The sequence below is a fragment of the Charadrius vociferus genome, unplaced genomic scaffold, assembly GCF_000708025.1.
Source record: "Charadrius vociferus isolate BGI_N301 unplaced genomic scaffold, ASM70802v2 scaffold72, whole genome shotgun sequence".
Lineage (NCBI taxonomy): Eukaryota > Metazoa > Chordata > Aves > Charadriiformes > Charadriidae > Charadrius > Charadrius vociferus.
Genome location: NW_009647830.1, coordinates 5,177,625 through 5,193,037, shown reverse-complemented (window position 1 = coordinate 5,193,037; position 15,413 = coordinate 5,177,625). Strand labels below are relative to the sequence as shown.

Sequence of the window (15,413 nt, the reverse complement as noted above, 5' to 3'; positions counted from 1 at the left end):
CAAGAGGAGGAGGAGGAGGAGGGACCGCTGCGGGTAGGGGGAGACGGGAGTGTCGAGAGGTTCGGTGCAGACCTTGAGCGAAATGCACGGTGGAGGTTTGCGTGGGGCTCCCTCCTTCAGTGCGGGAGAGAGCGGTGGTTGGGTGCCGTGTCGGATCTGTCCCGCTCTTTTCCCGGCAGGTGCGTCCAGGTGTTCACCCTGATGTTGTGTTTAATCTTTCTAAGTGTCAGGAACAGTCGTGGCAGGGAATGAGGTCACTCCAACATGACTGCACTGGCAGCTCCTATAAAACCACCCTGCTGGCCCGGCCAGTCAGCCTTGCTGGGGGAAAAATAAGCTTGCCTCTTCTTTGTTCCGTTTATATTTTTTTCTTCTTTTTTTTTTTTTGTGATGAAAGGAATATCAGGTTTATGAGAGAACAAATCATTTGAGGCTGTAAGACACGGAATACTTACCAAGGTGAAAGTAATGAGGCCCGATCCAAGTTATTTTTTCTTGAGATGAAGAAGGCAGTGCCGGGGCAGGTTGGGGTGGCATTCCCCTGTCCCGCTGGAGACCTCCAACTTGTGTCTCCCGATTTCAGTAGCAGCACCTCCTGCTCTCTGTCGGCTGCGTAGTGAACTTGAATCCACCTGGGTGACTTTCGCCCGTGGGTGAGAAAGTCTTCTGGATGGAAGAGCTGAAACGATTGCCCAAATGTCAGTAGCATAATTGTGCAACTCTCAGTACTGACTGAGTGGGTACCAAGTCATGTGAGGGTACCTCAAGTTATTGTGCCTTCATGTACAAAACCCCAACAGGGACTAGATCTGGAACCAGTATATATGTTATTTTAATTTTTTTTTTTTTTTTTCAGAGGGCAGCAAGGATAATTCAGGGGCTTATGACTGCTAGGGAAAAAGTGGGGTGGTGGTAGGAAAACCCATGAGTATGTTTTCTCACTACCCTGAAAATTTTCTTTTTCATGTAATCTTCATAAAATCTTCATATTTTCATATATGCTGTATGATATGATTACAAATCTGATTACATTGTGTGGCTGTTTTACATTTTAGTAAGGAAAGCATGTAGAAGGTTCTGATTTTATGAATTCCCAATTCTGTTTTGAGACTTTTACAGGACAAGGACTGACTGTGTTTTGCTAGCAGAAGGAGACAGTGACCACCTCACAAGTCAAAGTTGACTGGGGAGGGAGGAGGGAGGGTGATGATTATGAGGGAAAATACTCGATTCCAAACACAACTGATTGCATGATTACAGTGAAATTGTTACAGAAGTCCTCCTAGAAATTTGTACTAGTTGTGACTGGATATTTGTTTCAGACCCCTAGATCGCTTACTTCTTTGCGCTTTTTAGGTGGAAAAGGGTTTAGTTGACAGCACTCATGCTAAGCAGGTAACACCAGGATGCTTTTGCCGCCTTGCATTCCACTGGTCTGTGTGTTGCGCTAACATGGTGCTATTGACTTTCAGGTCCAAACTGCAAGCTCGGAGCAGCTAGTCATGATGAGTTTCTGTTGCCATCGTAATACAGGAAGGCACATCTCAAAATTCCGCAGTGTTGGACTGGAACCCTTCTAGTTGATATGCAGTATGTAAAGTGGAAGGCAAATTTCAGAGCGCTTTCCGAACTGTCATGTCTTGAAGAAACATTGGTGTTTTTAGATAGTGTTAGAAATCATCAATATAATGTGTAATACTGGAGTTAGAGAGTCCAGCTGTAAGGAGCAAGAATACACATGAGAACAAGGCAGTAACATCAACATGACGAGGTTTTAAAATGCCTGTCTTCTTTTCAGCCATTTAAAGTTTTGGCCACTGAAACTGTAACTGGAAAGGCGTTAGAGGCAGACATATACAATGCAATTCCTACTGAAAAGGTGGATGGAACCTGCTGTTACGTAACTACCTATAAAGGTAATAAGGAGGATCCATATGCTGATTTCTCCTGCTGACTAGAACCCATGTTTTACATAGTTCTCACTTTTATTGTATGATTATTGGATTACAGCTGTTTTGAAATTCAACTGTCATTAAACATCCCGACCTCAGAGTAGTAGTTACTGTAAACATAGGAGGTGTTTATTAAGTTGGTAGATTTTACTCTCTAACATACATGAAGTAAGGATTAAGTGAACATGCCAATCAAGGAAGTATTCCCATTTTAATAATTCTTATTAGTAAATCTTCCTTGCAAAGTAGAATTTTTATAATAAAGGCTGTCTAATTTCCTTGAGTATTAAAAGAAGCATGGAGGTTGGGAGGAAATGAGAAGACTGTGGTTCATTGCATCAGTGGGGTTCTTGCCTTTACCTGAAATTTTGAGTAAACTTTGTATTAAACTAGGCAAGATTCTACAAATAGATTCTTAAATTCATGTACGGTAATTAATTTATGAATTTGAATAGTGTCTTTGGCTAGAAAATTTCTTGAGTGGCAAATGAGAATTCATATCTTGCTTTTTATAGAGTTGATTTCAGTACTCTGCAGGTAACTGCTGGGTTTATCGTTCTGGAAACTCTCTAGGTCAACCGTATCTATGGGCAAGGCTGGATCGAAAACCCAACAAACAAGCTGAAAAAAGGTTTAAACGATTCTTGTATTCACTGGAAGATTGCAAAGGTTAGTGAAGATTTCTCTCCTTTCTTTTAGCGATGTAAGTTACCCAGTTGGAATTACACTTCTAGTCTAACACAAGAAATTTCAGTGATTCTGCTTCAGTTTTTTTCACATCACTCTTTAACTTTACTTCGAGAGAGCTTTAAACTAGAATTGATGGGGGAGAGGTATACCAACAGGGTTGCAGGAGGTAAGCTAAAGGTTGGCATGGCATCAACAAATGGTGGCAATGCTAGTGGGAACATTTATCCCATTCTTGGGAGCATGGAAGGCTTGGGAGCATATCTGAGATGCTTGTACACCAACACATGCAGTATGAGAAATAAACGGGATGAACTGGAAGTGTTGGTCAGCTCCCAGAGCTAAGGTATAATTGCTATTATTGAGACTTGGTGGAACGAGTCCCATGATTGGAATGTTGGGATGGAGACCTGCAGGCTGTTTAGGAGGGATAGGCACAGCAGCTGAGGTGGAGGTGTCACACTATATGTAAGGGAGAGGTTTGGCTGCACAGCTGGTACAGGTAGTGATGATGTGGTTGAGGATTAGGCGAATGGAAAACAAAGGAGATGTTCTAGTGGCTGTCTGCTACCGATCGCTCAGCCAGGATGTAAGCACTGATGAATTATTCCATAGGCAATTAAGAGAAATTTCGGGATCAGTAGCCCATGACCATATGGCAGATTTCAACTTCCCAGACATAACTGGGAGTATCATACTGCTGTGATGAGCAGGTCTTGGTAATTCTTGAAGTTTGTAGGAGATAACTTCTTGTCACAGGTATTCAGTGAGTCAACTAGGAAAGATGCCCTCCTAGACTTGCTGTTTGTGAATAGAGAAGGACTGCTGGGGTATGTGATGGTAAGTGGCTGCCTTGGCCACAGTGATCATGAAATGTTTGAGTTTAAAATTTTTAGTGTAATAAGAAAAAAGGACAGCAGAGTTGCCACCTTGGACTTCAGGAGAGCAAACTTTAAGCTATGCAGGGAGCTATTTAGCAGACTACTCTGGAATCTGCTTTTGAGGGTTTAGGAGTCCATGAGTGCTGGGCAGTCTTTAAGAACCACCTCTTAGAAGCACAGGAACTGGCAATTCCACTGTGTCCTGTCAAGTAAGCAGGGCAGAAGACCAGCTTGGCTGAACGGGGAACTTCTTGCGGAGCTCAAGAGGAAAAAGAAAGTGTATGATCTCTGGAAGCAAGGTCAGGCTTCACAAGAAGATTACAGAGCTGTGGTTCCTATATGCAGGGAGAAGACATGAAAGGCCAAAGCTCAGTTAGAGTTGAAACTGACCAATATTGTTTCAGATAACAAGAAGGCCTTTTTTGAATATGTTAATAGAAAGAGGAGGTCTAGAAAACATGGAATGATACTTTTTTGAGATGGTCATCTGCCTAATAGGAATGAAGAAAAAGTGGAGGCATTCAATGCATTTTTTGCCTCAGTCTGTAATAATACTGATAGATGTTGAGCTGCCCGGTCCCCTGAGTCAGATGACCACGTGTGTTGCAACAGTGACTTTCCACTTGTGGACACTGAAATTATAAGGGACCAGCTGTATCAGCTGAATATTCACAAGTCCATGGGGCCTGATGGGATTCATCCCAGAATTATTGAAGGAGCTGGCTGATGTTATGGAGGACCCTTCTCGATCATCTAGGAAGCCCTGCTGACTGGAAGCTAGCCAGTGTTATTCCAATCTACAACAAGGGCATGAGGGAACACCCGGGGAACTACAGACCTGTTAGTCTAACCTCAGTTCCTGGAAAACTTATGGAGTTTATACTGGGTACTATTGAAAGGCATTTAAAGAATAATGCAATCATCAAGCACAGTCAACGTGGATTCACAAAGGGAACTAATTAATTTGATATGCTTCTATGATAATGTTATCCACATAGTAGATGAAGGGAAGGCGGTGGATTTAGTATTTCTGGATTTTGGTAAGGCTTTTGATACTGTTCCTCACAGCATCCTTCTGGACAAGTTGTCCCACTGTGGGATGAGTGGGTTCACGGTGCACTGGGTGAAGAACTGGCTGAAGGGCAGAGCTCAAAGGTTTGTGGTGAATGGGACTAGATCTGGCCGGTGACTGGTCACCAGCGGTTTTTCTCATGGTTCAATTCCAGGGCCAGTTCTGTTCAATATATTTATAAACGATCTGGATGCAGGAGTTGAATGGTCCATTAGCAAGACCAAACTGGGAGGTGCCTTGGACTTGCTAGAGGGACGAGAGGCCTTGCAGAGGGATCTAGATAGATTGGAGAATTGGGCTATGATTAATGGGATGAAATTTGACAACTTATAATGCTGGATTCTGCACCTAGGACAGAGTAATGCCAGACACAAGTATAAATTGGGAGAGGAGTGGCTCTAGAGCAGCCCTGCAGAAAGGGATCTGTGGGCGCTGGTTGACAGCGGGGTCACTATGAGCCAGCAGCATGCCCTGGCAGCGTGCCCCAGAGGGCAAACTGCATCCTGGGGTGCATCAAACCCAGTATAACCAGACAGTCAAAGGAGGTGCTTATTGCATTGTATTCAGCGTTGGTGTGACCTCACTGTGAGTACTATGTGCAGTTCTGGGCCCCACAATTTAAGAAGGATGTGAAGATCCTTGAATGTGTTCAGAGGACGGCGACAAAGCTGGTGAAAGGGCTGGAAGGAATGTCCTATGAGGAGCATCTAAAGACTTGGGTTTGTCTAGTTTGGAGAAAAGGAGGCTGAGGGGTGACCTCATTGCTCCCTACAGCTTCCTGAGGAGGGGAAGCAGAGAGGGAGGTGCTGATCCCTTCTCCCTGGTACGCAGTGATAGGACATGTGGGAATGGATCAAATCTGCACTAGAGGAGGTATAGACTGGATATTAGGAAGCATTTCTTTACTGAGAGAGAGAGTGGTCAAACACTGCAACAGGCTTCCTAGAAGGTAGTCGATGCCCCAAGCCTGTCAGTGTTTAAGAAGCATTTGGACGATGCCCTTAACAACATGCTTTAATTTGATCAGCCCTGAAGTGGTCATGCAGTTGGACTCGATGATCGTTGTAGGTCCCTTCCAACTGAAGTATCTCTTCTATACTATTTTACTTTTCTTGGTTTAGTTTAAATATAATGCTGGCTCTTTAGGTAGCTATTTTTGATTCTGTTAGTTTTGAACTTTTTAACTACTTAAAGGCTACTGTGCTTCTTTAAACCCTTTCTAATTGTAGACTGCTTGAGTGTGCCAGATGTTGGTGCTTGTACGAAGTAACTGGGACTGTCTGTAAAACAAGGTTTAGATCAGTGGTATTTTAATACTTGCATTGAAAGACAATAAAAATGTAAAATTGGGTAGCAGTTTGCCAAAAACTAAATGTCAAATTTGTATGTCTAGAATTTGTTTGGAATGTTGAAGAGGATTTCAAGCCTGTTCCCGATACCTGGATTCCAGCAAAGGACATAGAGTTCTCTAATGGCAATCCTTTGCCCGATGAAAACGGACATATGCCAGGTACCTATGACGCAGCACAGGTAAAATGAGGGCGGGGAATCCATTCCTAAAGTGAATTAGAATTATTTCCAGAGTTAAAAGTAGTAGTTAACATACTCAGAAAACAATGGGAATGTCATTTATTCACTATCCAGAAAGGCTTTGTTCTTCTGATACATTGAAAATAATTGCAGTTTGCTGTACAGACTGAGGGCTTCAGCTGAAGGCAGAGTTGTCATGTTTGTGTTCCTCTGACATTTCTCTGAGATACAACATAGGTTTTCTTGTTGCTTTTTCTTTTTGTAGTTAAACTGTGGGGTTTTTTTAATACACATACGGTTCTAATAGTCATTTGATAACTTCAGATATTTCCTTTGGTAAAATGCAGTGTTTTCTCATAGGTTGGGTGCCTGTGGAGAAAAATAGTAAGCAGTATTGCTGGCACTCATCTGTTGTAAATTATGAGGCTGAAATAGCACTGGTGTTGAAACACCATGCTGACCCAGGGCTTCTGGAAATCAGTCCAGTGCCATTATCGGAAATTTTAGAACAAACGTTGGAGCTTATTGGGACTAATATTAATGCAAATCCATATGGTAAGTTTTTACGGTCTGTTCTTAAATATTTTTTTTATTTAGTGCTATTTTTGAGTGAAAACTATGCATTTTCTTTGTATAAGCTTTAAAAAAAAGTTCTAAGGTAGCAATGTAACATTTTTGGAAAGGAGAGAAAGGGCTAGCTCAAAGAACATCCAAAAATACTCACCTCGGAAAGCTGAGTTGTCATGAGATTATTAAACCTCCTTCCACCCACATGTTCTTTAGGTGTTACTATAAAAATGCTTTGCTTCAGTCTCAAAAAATATTATGACTGGAAAAATTGTTTAAAATATTACTATTAAAATATTAAAATATTTATAAGATTGTTTGTTGGTGCCTTTTCTTGACTTTTTTTTTACTTGCTTTTCTGATGCTGTTAAGTCTATTAAAGTAGAAAATGTTATTCAGCCATGTTTTTTGAGTCCCTAGAGTTAGTCAAAAGTTGCAATTTTAAGATTATGAAATATTATGCATTTTTTAAGGAAATTTAATTTAAGCTAAATGTTGGTTGTTGCTTCTCCCTTTAAAAGCCTTATAACAAAAAACAATTGGGTATGAACACAAGGGAGTTCTAACTTCTGAGCTTTGCTGGGATAACTTGCAAGATGGATAGGAAAAAGAGTAGCACTTGGTCTAAGCATTTTCTCAGAACGTAAAGGAACTGCAACAAAAAATTCTGATAGCTGTATTCTTAGATGAAGATTTATGTTGAACAGTCAGTGAAGAGGCAGCGTGTTTGTTAACAGCCTGGTTTAAGTGTCAATCTGTATTCATAAGAAAATACGCCACATTTTCAGGAACTAACATGTTTGTGCTCTGAAGCATGAAGAATTTAGCTAGCAGCTTTATGGTTACTGAGGAGGTGACCTCAAGGACAAAGCAGACAACTGTCTAAATCTTTGTCAGGTTTATTTTATATAAATAAAAAGTTACAAGAGGAGGAGACAGCTGCATTTGATACTTAAAAGTATATTTACCTGTTGTCTTAAAGGCAGGACAATGTTGTAGTATCTAATAGAAGTCTACCTTTATAGTGTTTTTAAGGTAGCCATAATAACAAAAATGAGGAAAACCTTAAGTTATCACACACGTAACTAGCAGGAAGTTTTTTGTTTCCATTCACACAGGACTAGGAAGCAAGAAGCAGCCTGTACATCTTCTTGTACCACATGGAGCGTTTGAAATAAAGAATCCACCTGCTTTGAAATATAATGACATAATGTCTTGGTTTGAAGGCTGCAGTGAGGGTAAAGTTGAAGGAATTGTGTGGCACTGCCATGATGGGTGTTTAATCAAGGTAAATATATAGATGGACATGTGGAAACCACTATAATAATTCATAATATGTGAAGTATTGTGAGGTACTCACTTTTTGTCTTGTTTTCCAAATTCTTTAGTAGTAAATGTTCTCCTACCAAATCAGGTGATGGAAGAATTAGTCAAGCCAGTGAATCACTACCGTGTCAACATATTAAACTTCTTAGTTATCTACATTATGCTAATAACTTAAAATAATTGAGGTAATTGTAAATTAACATTTTTTTTGCCTGTCTTTATAGGAGTCACTCAACAATTTAAAGCTTAATTCTTTTATTTGGAAAATTAATTTCTTGTAATGTTGACTTATAGAACAAGTATCGTTAATAAGAATGTGATTTTTGATTAATTAGCAAGCTTATATTATTTCTGAAGCTGTGAAGCACATCTTAGTTCTGGTTTGCCTTTGAGCTTCGTTGTTACTCATGTTACTCTGATAATTGATGACTGGTTATAAGTGCCCTCTAATGCAGAGGATCCTAGAATTAAAGCTCATGCACCCTACCTTGGGAACTGTTGGGCTATTAGAGCAAAAATCTCTAAACTGATTTTATTTCTTTTTATTTTAGCTCCATCGCCATCATCTTGGTTTACGCTGGCCGCTTGCAGAGACATACCTGAATTCTCAGCCTGTTGTAATTTCTTTTAATAGAACTAAATATGACTGTGACTTTGAACCAAAGAGTTTGTTTCACCAGTTTTCCAACTTGGATGGTCAGAGATTTGACAGACTCGAAGATATCAAGTTTGATGCTTGAGATTATTTTTCTCTGAAGTTAATTGTCGTATGTGCTGCATTCCTCTTACTTGTGTCTACTACAGAACTCTTTACAAATAATCTTCTAGCTTAGGCAGCAGCCTAGGTACTGTATGATTTTAAGTTTTTCCTAAATGACTAATCTTATATAACGAGATATCTGACATCCAGAGAAGAGATCTAGCTTTCAGCATGTTTATTTTCAGTTCTGAAAAATCCTTAACTTTTCGACCCATTTCTGGAAACTGTTATAATTGTTGTCGAACACTGGCTGGTAGTAATAGCTTAGCTAATGAATGCAATCAACTGTAAAAGTTCCATAGGTTGCACTCCTGTAAATATAATTATTACAAAGCTGTTATATGTAGGATTCAGATCTAGGATCTAGTTGTTTTTTAACAGTAAGGAAGGGAAATATTTCAAGTGGGACCAGAATTAGTTCTGAAATTTGATAATTTTTTTTTTTTAAGTTGTAACATCTTTTTTCTGGGTGGAAAACTTTTTACTGTATTGTTTAACTAGTAAGCTGCAGCATTATCCTATTACTTGAAAACCTAATTAAGCTACATCCTACAGGTACTTCCACTATTTCAGGACAAAAAGAGTAAATAAGAGAAAGTATGCTAGTTCTATTTTGGACATCCTTAGTAATGAGAGAGACGTTACTGGGCTTAATAATAGCCATTTTTAGACTGACTGTCAATTAGGAAACTTCATCAAGCGTACATTAAGTAAGATGGCATATAAATAATAAAGGTGAGAAAGCATGGTCATTTGAGTTGGCTTTATTTTGTCTGTGCTATAAAAGTATACATCCAGCTATATAAAATATACAAAATGAAAAATAATTTATCTATAAAAATACTCTTAGTTTAGCTGAAAGACTGTAACTTCATTTTCAATTCTTCTTGGATTTTCTAAAATTGAGGTAAAAATAACCAAGGATGTAAGAACAGACATCCAGCACTGACTCTGAGTCCATAGTTAAGAAGTATGATAGCATGAGACAGCAAGAACAAATTACGGATTCTTATTGATCTGGAACTTAGCACATTTTAAGAGTTTCTCAACTTTTAGGATAAGTTCAAGGTTTCAACTTCACCTGACACCCGTGTATAACCCAAATTACTGTTCTGAATTAAAATACAATATTGCAAAGGAGTTGGGAGAGGTAAAAATCACTTTTGACTGTTGTATATAATTACTGACCATAATCTGTTGACTAATCCAATTCTGCACTTAGGTATGTGCCAAACTGTTGTAACTTTAATAGACTTGTATCATTCCAAGATAAAAACAGACAAATAAATCAGTATTATGTAAGTACCCTGGAATTTATTTTCTGTATTGATACTGAGGACACTAACACTAGCCTAATTGACAGAAACGTTGCCTGGACTATCCACTTGAATGCCAAACTCTTCCGAAAGCTGCTTTAATCTCTCTTCTAAGATAATATTTTTTTTTACTTCTTCATTGTAGTTATATTTCAGATCCTCAATTTCTTCAAAAAAGGAAGGGTCAAAGTTTTCTAGTTCTCTTCTCAGCTTATTTGTTTCTTCCTATTAAAAAGAATGAAGGAGCACCACCTTTATCCAAAACTTCAGAAATACATGTCAAAACCAGCTTTTTTTGACTTTTCCTTAAGAGGCTAAATGATGAGAGAATAAGCACCATGAACACCCATGAACAGGACATTCACTAACAACAGAATAGGCTTCATAAACATAATGTTTGAAAATTGACTTTGTCATAAAATATTAGTTTAGATATTAAATGGCTTTTTCTAGCTAACTGTCGTTTTTCTCATTATCTGGCCTAGGATGGTCCTTGCAACTCACCAATAATTGCTGTTTTTCCAACTCTGAGGCTTTCAGCTGTGTCCGGAGATCAGCTACTTCTGTCATTAATTTGTCATTTTTATCCTTCTCTACAGTTTCATCATGTCCTGCAAAAATAATGATAATTTGTTACAAAATTTAAGGTAATGAAAATCAGTGGCATGAATAATCTTTAACGTTAGAGTTAGTCTGCATCTCCTGAAAGCTGAAATAAGTGTGCAAGCCTAATCGGGATCAACAACCACCAAAAATTCAAGTCATCTGGGCTTTTCTTCAGTTCTTGTACAAATTAGGCGCTGGGTTAGTTCCTGTGATTGAACACAATACTCCAATGGCCAGTCTGTTGTCATATTTCGCAAAAGCATGCTATGTACCGTTTCTGTGAATTAAAAGCAGGAAACTTGGAAATAACATAGTATAAGGATCTTGTTAATTATATTCATAATTCCAAGAGGGTTAATTTTAATTTTTTTTCCCAGTCATATGTCAGTCTGCTGCTCCGTAGTGCTCTGCTTGTCCCATGGGACTGATGCCTGCTAAGTCTTAAATCACTCCCAGAGCTGGTATCTGGAAATAGACACTCATTCTTCTGGCAGCTTGGAACCCAAGGCAAAAGGGGTAGGCATGAGGCTTTCAATGAATGACATCTTACAAGCTGTCTTTTGAGGTTTATAAAACAAATGGTGTCATGAGCTACACATCTTCTTGGACATGGAAATCCTACAAAGATTACAGTTTCTTGTTTATGATAATTATAATTGGAGATTTTTACTAACACTTCTCTTTAAAAAGCTTGTGTAAGTACTCAAAAATCCAATCCCTTGATCTGCTCCAGTTTGCACTACTGTAGCATTAATATACTTCAAATAATTCTGTAGATTTATTACCATTTTGCACACACATATTAAATAAAAATAATTTCAGGCCCAAAATAGAGGAAGATCTTTATTTTAGGTATTGAAAATTATTACCGGCTGCAGGACCTTCACTTGTATATGTGTGTATGGGGTGCTTATAATCTTCCACCTGCTGAGCTAGTTCTGCTTTTTCTTTCTCTAATCGATTATTAGTTAATCTGGAATATAAAACAATTTTAGAATAATTAAAAAAATATTAAAATATTTCAGAATATAGAATATGTAACTAAAAATCACAATGCCCATTTCCTGATCATTCTTATTCATGTATATTGGCTGAGGTATTTATTTAGTTATTTGTAAGTACATTACCTTAAAAGCTGAAGCTCCCTGATGAGACTTTGCTCTGTCCTTGCACCTTCCGGAAGGTGTTTGAGAAGCTCAAGCTTAAAAGAAAAATGAAGAAAGTTTTACTCTTGAAAACCTTATCCATGGATAATGCAGGTCAGATGGAGTTCTCATTGATACAGGATTAAAAAATGAATGAAAGTAATACAAAGGATGTCACCAAGCATTAGGTTATCACAGAGAAAAAAAACCCCAAGTGTTCATCTACTGACAGTTTCCACAAAGTCAATTATCATCTACAGCTTTTTAAAGTTAGTACAAATCATTGCTACACATTTCATGAAGGGTGTAAATCTAACTCTTGAATACTTTTTTCTTCAAAGGAAGTTTGATACGTAGCTATATTAGCATATTTTATACATATGCTTAAGGAAGTGATATTTAAGTGCTTTAAAAATACTACTGACTCGCTTATTTGCAAATCTATGTGTCCAGGTTCCTTATTAAACATAATATGAAAAGCCTGTGATTTTGCAATGAAAACCCAAATGAGTGTATGTGGACTAGAAATGACCTGCAGTTGTAAGTTGGAACAGGTCCCTCACCAGAGAGAGGGAGTTACCCTCTACAAGTGCCTTGCACTAGAAGATGCAGGAGCAAAAAATTAGTGTTTTAAATATGAGACTATATAGTTTTTGAATGCAGTGTCAATTTATGAATTCTCATAAGTCTACTGTTAGTGATAGGCTTTTGTTCTATTACTACCTAAAATGGTAAGGATTTGGTTTTTTCACAACCAATCTCTGTTTCTTTGAAATGTAGTTAACCGTGACTATGTCACTTCTTCAGTATCTGAGACATGAAAGAAACTGGGAAGTTTGTTGCTCCAGAGTAATATCACACAATGAAAGAATTTTATATCTGTGTTAAATTTTGTTGCTTGTGTACACTTCATGTTAATAACGCTGACTTTAGAAAGGGGAAAACAAGCGAAAAATAACAAAATGTTTTATAGGACTCAATTCCAAGTTCTATTTATTGAACACATTTACTTGCTTACATAATATATATGACTTACTATACTGAAAGTGGTGTATGTGGTACCTTACACTGAGAATGGCCGGTACACAATGTCTGGGGAAGAAAACTGTGCCAATACTAATAAATGAGAAGATGGAAGCAAATCTGGGTGGATAGTCCTAGGGCTGTATCTCTGGAGTACCAAAAGGCCAAAATTTGATACATCTTCTCAAAGGTACCTGAGTTTAAAATTCATCAACGCTTCATGCGTCAGATAATATTTGTAAGACTTACTAGGGACTGCATGTAAGAGGCCACACTGGAAATAGGCATGAAGATCTCCTTCAGGGTGGCAAAGCCAACCCCTAAAAGAGACCTGGACGGAAGAGGGAAGTCCCTGTGGCAAACTCACTTTGCAGAACAAGATTTTAAGACCATTTGAGGCATCTGTACCTACAGGCCTTCATGTGATCAATGACATTATAATTAAAAAAACCCGAAGAAGAATACAGTAGAAAAAAACTAATTTTCCCTTAAGACTGCAAGTCGAGAATATATATTGATAATATGTGGTGAACCTTATTAATTCGCTAAAATATGTAAATGTACAATTATGGCAACTAGCACTGAAAAAAACTGTGAGAGCATAGATTAGAGAAAAAAAAAAAAAGTGTACTCTGCCAGTATAGACATTAGAAAGAAATCAGTTCATATTAAGCAATCTATTCTCAGAGTCATGTGGCTGAATTTTACTCACTTGTTCTTTTAGATCTTGTAAGTTTCTATCAGCATTGTGTTCACGTTCTGTTGTTTCCTGAAGCAGTCGTTTAAGGTCAGTAATGCTTTGGGTTTTTTTAGCAATATCCATTTCCATTTCCTTCATCTTAGTTTCGTGCATCCTGGTAGTATTTTTATTGAGAAAAAGATAAGAGTAAAAGCTAATACTTCTGCAGAAATAGAGATTAAAATATCTTTAGGAGATTAAATGACATAAAATACACTCTGCAATATGTTTGGGGCATTGGCCTTGAGATAATCATTGGTCTTAACTAATAAGTGAGCTGAAAGAAGCATAATGAAAAATACATTTTTAATCTGAGAATAAAGGCTTTTCCAAATGCCACACCTTCATGGATCTCACTTTGTGTCTATACTTTATTAAAGCGGGACTGGAATGTTTTTATGGTATTGCATATAAATGCCAAACTACCTCCTGCTAAAAACAGGCACATCTTTTATTGATGCAGTGTGCATATTGGTCAGGTCATACCTTTGACAGTATTTTTCTTATTATTAATTTATTTTCCATAAATTATTAAATGTACTGAAAAAAGGGCGAGTACAGATAAAGAAGATGAAGACTCCCAAGGGCAAAAATGTTCTACAAGAAATTATGTTTACCCTGGAGTAACAGCAGTCTAAGGAGGATTCCATTCTGCTTTGAGCCATACAAGGCTACAAACAGGTTTTTGTAGAATCATTGAAATGTTGGTTGGAAGGTACCTCTGGAGATCATGTAGTCCAGTCTCCCATCTGAAGTGGGTTTTCAGATAGCAACACAATCTCCAACACCTTGCTACCTGCCAAAGAGCCTTCTGAAGGACCACTTGGACAACACCTTTGTCTGTCCTATCAAATACTTTCTATTACCATGTCCATGCTTTGGAAGATGTGCTGGTGAGGTGGATTGTGTGTTAAAGTGCCCCAATGAGCTCCTCTAGGTTAGTAACATCTTAATCTTATTGACTTACTTTAAAATCATGTTTAAGTAAATGCAAATAAAAGTTTTGATTCACACCAGTTTAAATAAGCAAGTACAATTAAGTACAACCATATATATTATTGCGTGGTCGAGGGAGGTGATTCTGCCCCTCTACTCTGCTCTTGTCAGACCCCACCTGGAGTACTATGGAGTACTCCAGCTCTGGAGCCCCCAACATGAGAAGGACATGGACCTGTTGGAGTGGGTCCAGAGGAGGGCCACGAAGATAATCAGTGGGCTGGAGCTCCTCTCCTATGAGAACAGGCTGAGAGAGTTGGGGTTGTTCAGCCTGGAGAAGAGAAGGCTCTGGGGAGAGACAGTAGCTCTCCAGTATCTGAAGGGCACCTACAAGAAAGCTGGAGGGGAATTTTTACAAGGGCATGCAGTAATAGGACAAGAGGCAATGGCTTCAAACTGGAAGAGGGTAGATTTAGAATAGGTATCAGGAAGAAATTTTTCACTCCGAGGGTGGTGAGGCACTGGCACAGGTTGCCTAGGGAAGCTGTGGATGCCCCATCCCTGGGGGTGTTCAAGGCCAGGCTGGATGGGGCTTTGAGCTACCTGGTCTAGTGGGAGGTGTCCCTGCCCATGGCAGGGGGGTTGGAACTCAATGATGTTTAAGGTCCCTTCCAACCTAAACCATTCGATGATTCTATCTATATATAACTACCTACATCAACTAAATAGAACTAAGTAGAAATGTATTTCAAAGAGGTGAAGAACTAAAAGAAAAACTGTATTCAAACTACGGAGCTGATATGATAGCTGTTACGTGCTTACTGTCTTCACTGCACATTCCCATCCTCCTCCTCCTCCTGTGGGTGGCAGCCA

General features: G+C 38.6%; 2 protein-coding genes across 2 annotated transcripts in view; one reads left to right on the top strand and one right to left on the bottom strand.

Annotated features, from left to right (window-relative positions):
• The window catches only part of LOC104284336 (chromosome unknown open reading frame, human C12orf29), a 9,950-nt gene extending 968 nt beyond the window's left edge, over nucleotides 1-8,982 (top strand). The window contains exons 2-8 of the mRNA XM_009882660.1: nucleotides 1,357-1,395; nucleotides 1,772-1,916; nucleotides 2,526-2,621; nucleotides 5,986-6,102; nucleotides 6,483-6,677; nucleotides 7,808-7,977; nucleotides 8,567-8,982. Coding sequence (XP_009880962.1) covers nucleotides 1,357-1,395; nucleotides 1,772-1,916; nucleotides 2,526-2,621; nucleotides 5,986-6,102; nucleotides 6,483-6,677; nucleotides 7,808-7,977; nucleotides 8,567-8,755 — 951 coding nt within the window. The 3' untranslated portion in view covers nucleotides 8,756-8,982. The remainder of the gene's footprint in view (nucleotides 1-1,356; nucleotides 1,396-1,771; nucleotides 1,917-2,525; nucleotides 2,622-5,985; nucleotides 6,103-6,482; nucleotides 6,678-7,807; nucleotides 7,978-8,566) is intronic.
• A 1,145-nt stretch (nucleotides 8,983-10,127) lies between these two features.
• Nucleotides 10,128-15,413, bottom strand: part of CEP290 (centrosomal protein 290kDa) — a 52,308-nt gene continuing 47,022 nt past the window's right edge. Inside the window, exons 49-53 of the mRNA XM_009882617.1 lie at nucleotides 13,578-13,719; nucleotides 11,825-11,898; nucleotides 11,567-11,670; nucleotides 10,596-10,702; nucleotides 10,128-10,316 (exon numbers count right to left, since the gene is read on the bottom strand). Of these exons, the coding sequence (XP_009880919.1) occupies nucleotides 10,128-10,316; nucleotides 10,596-10,702; nucleotides 11,567-11,670; nucleotides 11,825-11,898; nucleotides 13,578-13,719 (616 nt within the window). The remainder of the gene's footprint in view (nucleotides 10,317-10,595; nucleotides 10,703-11,566; nucleotides 11,671-11,824; nucleotides 11,899-13,577; nucleotides 13,720-15,413) is intronic.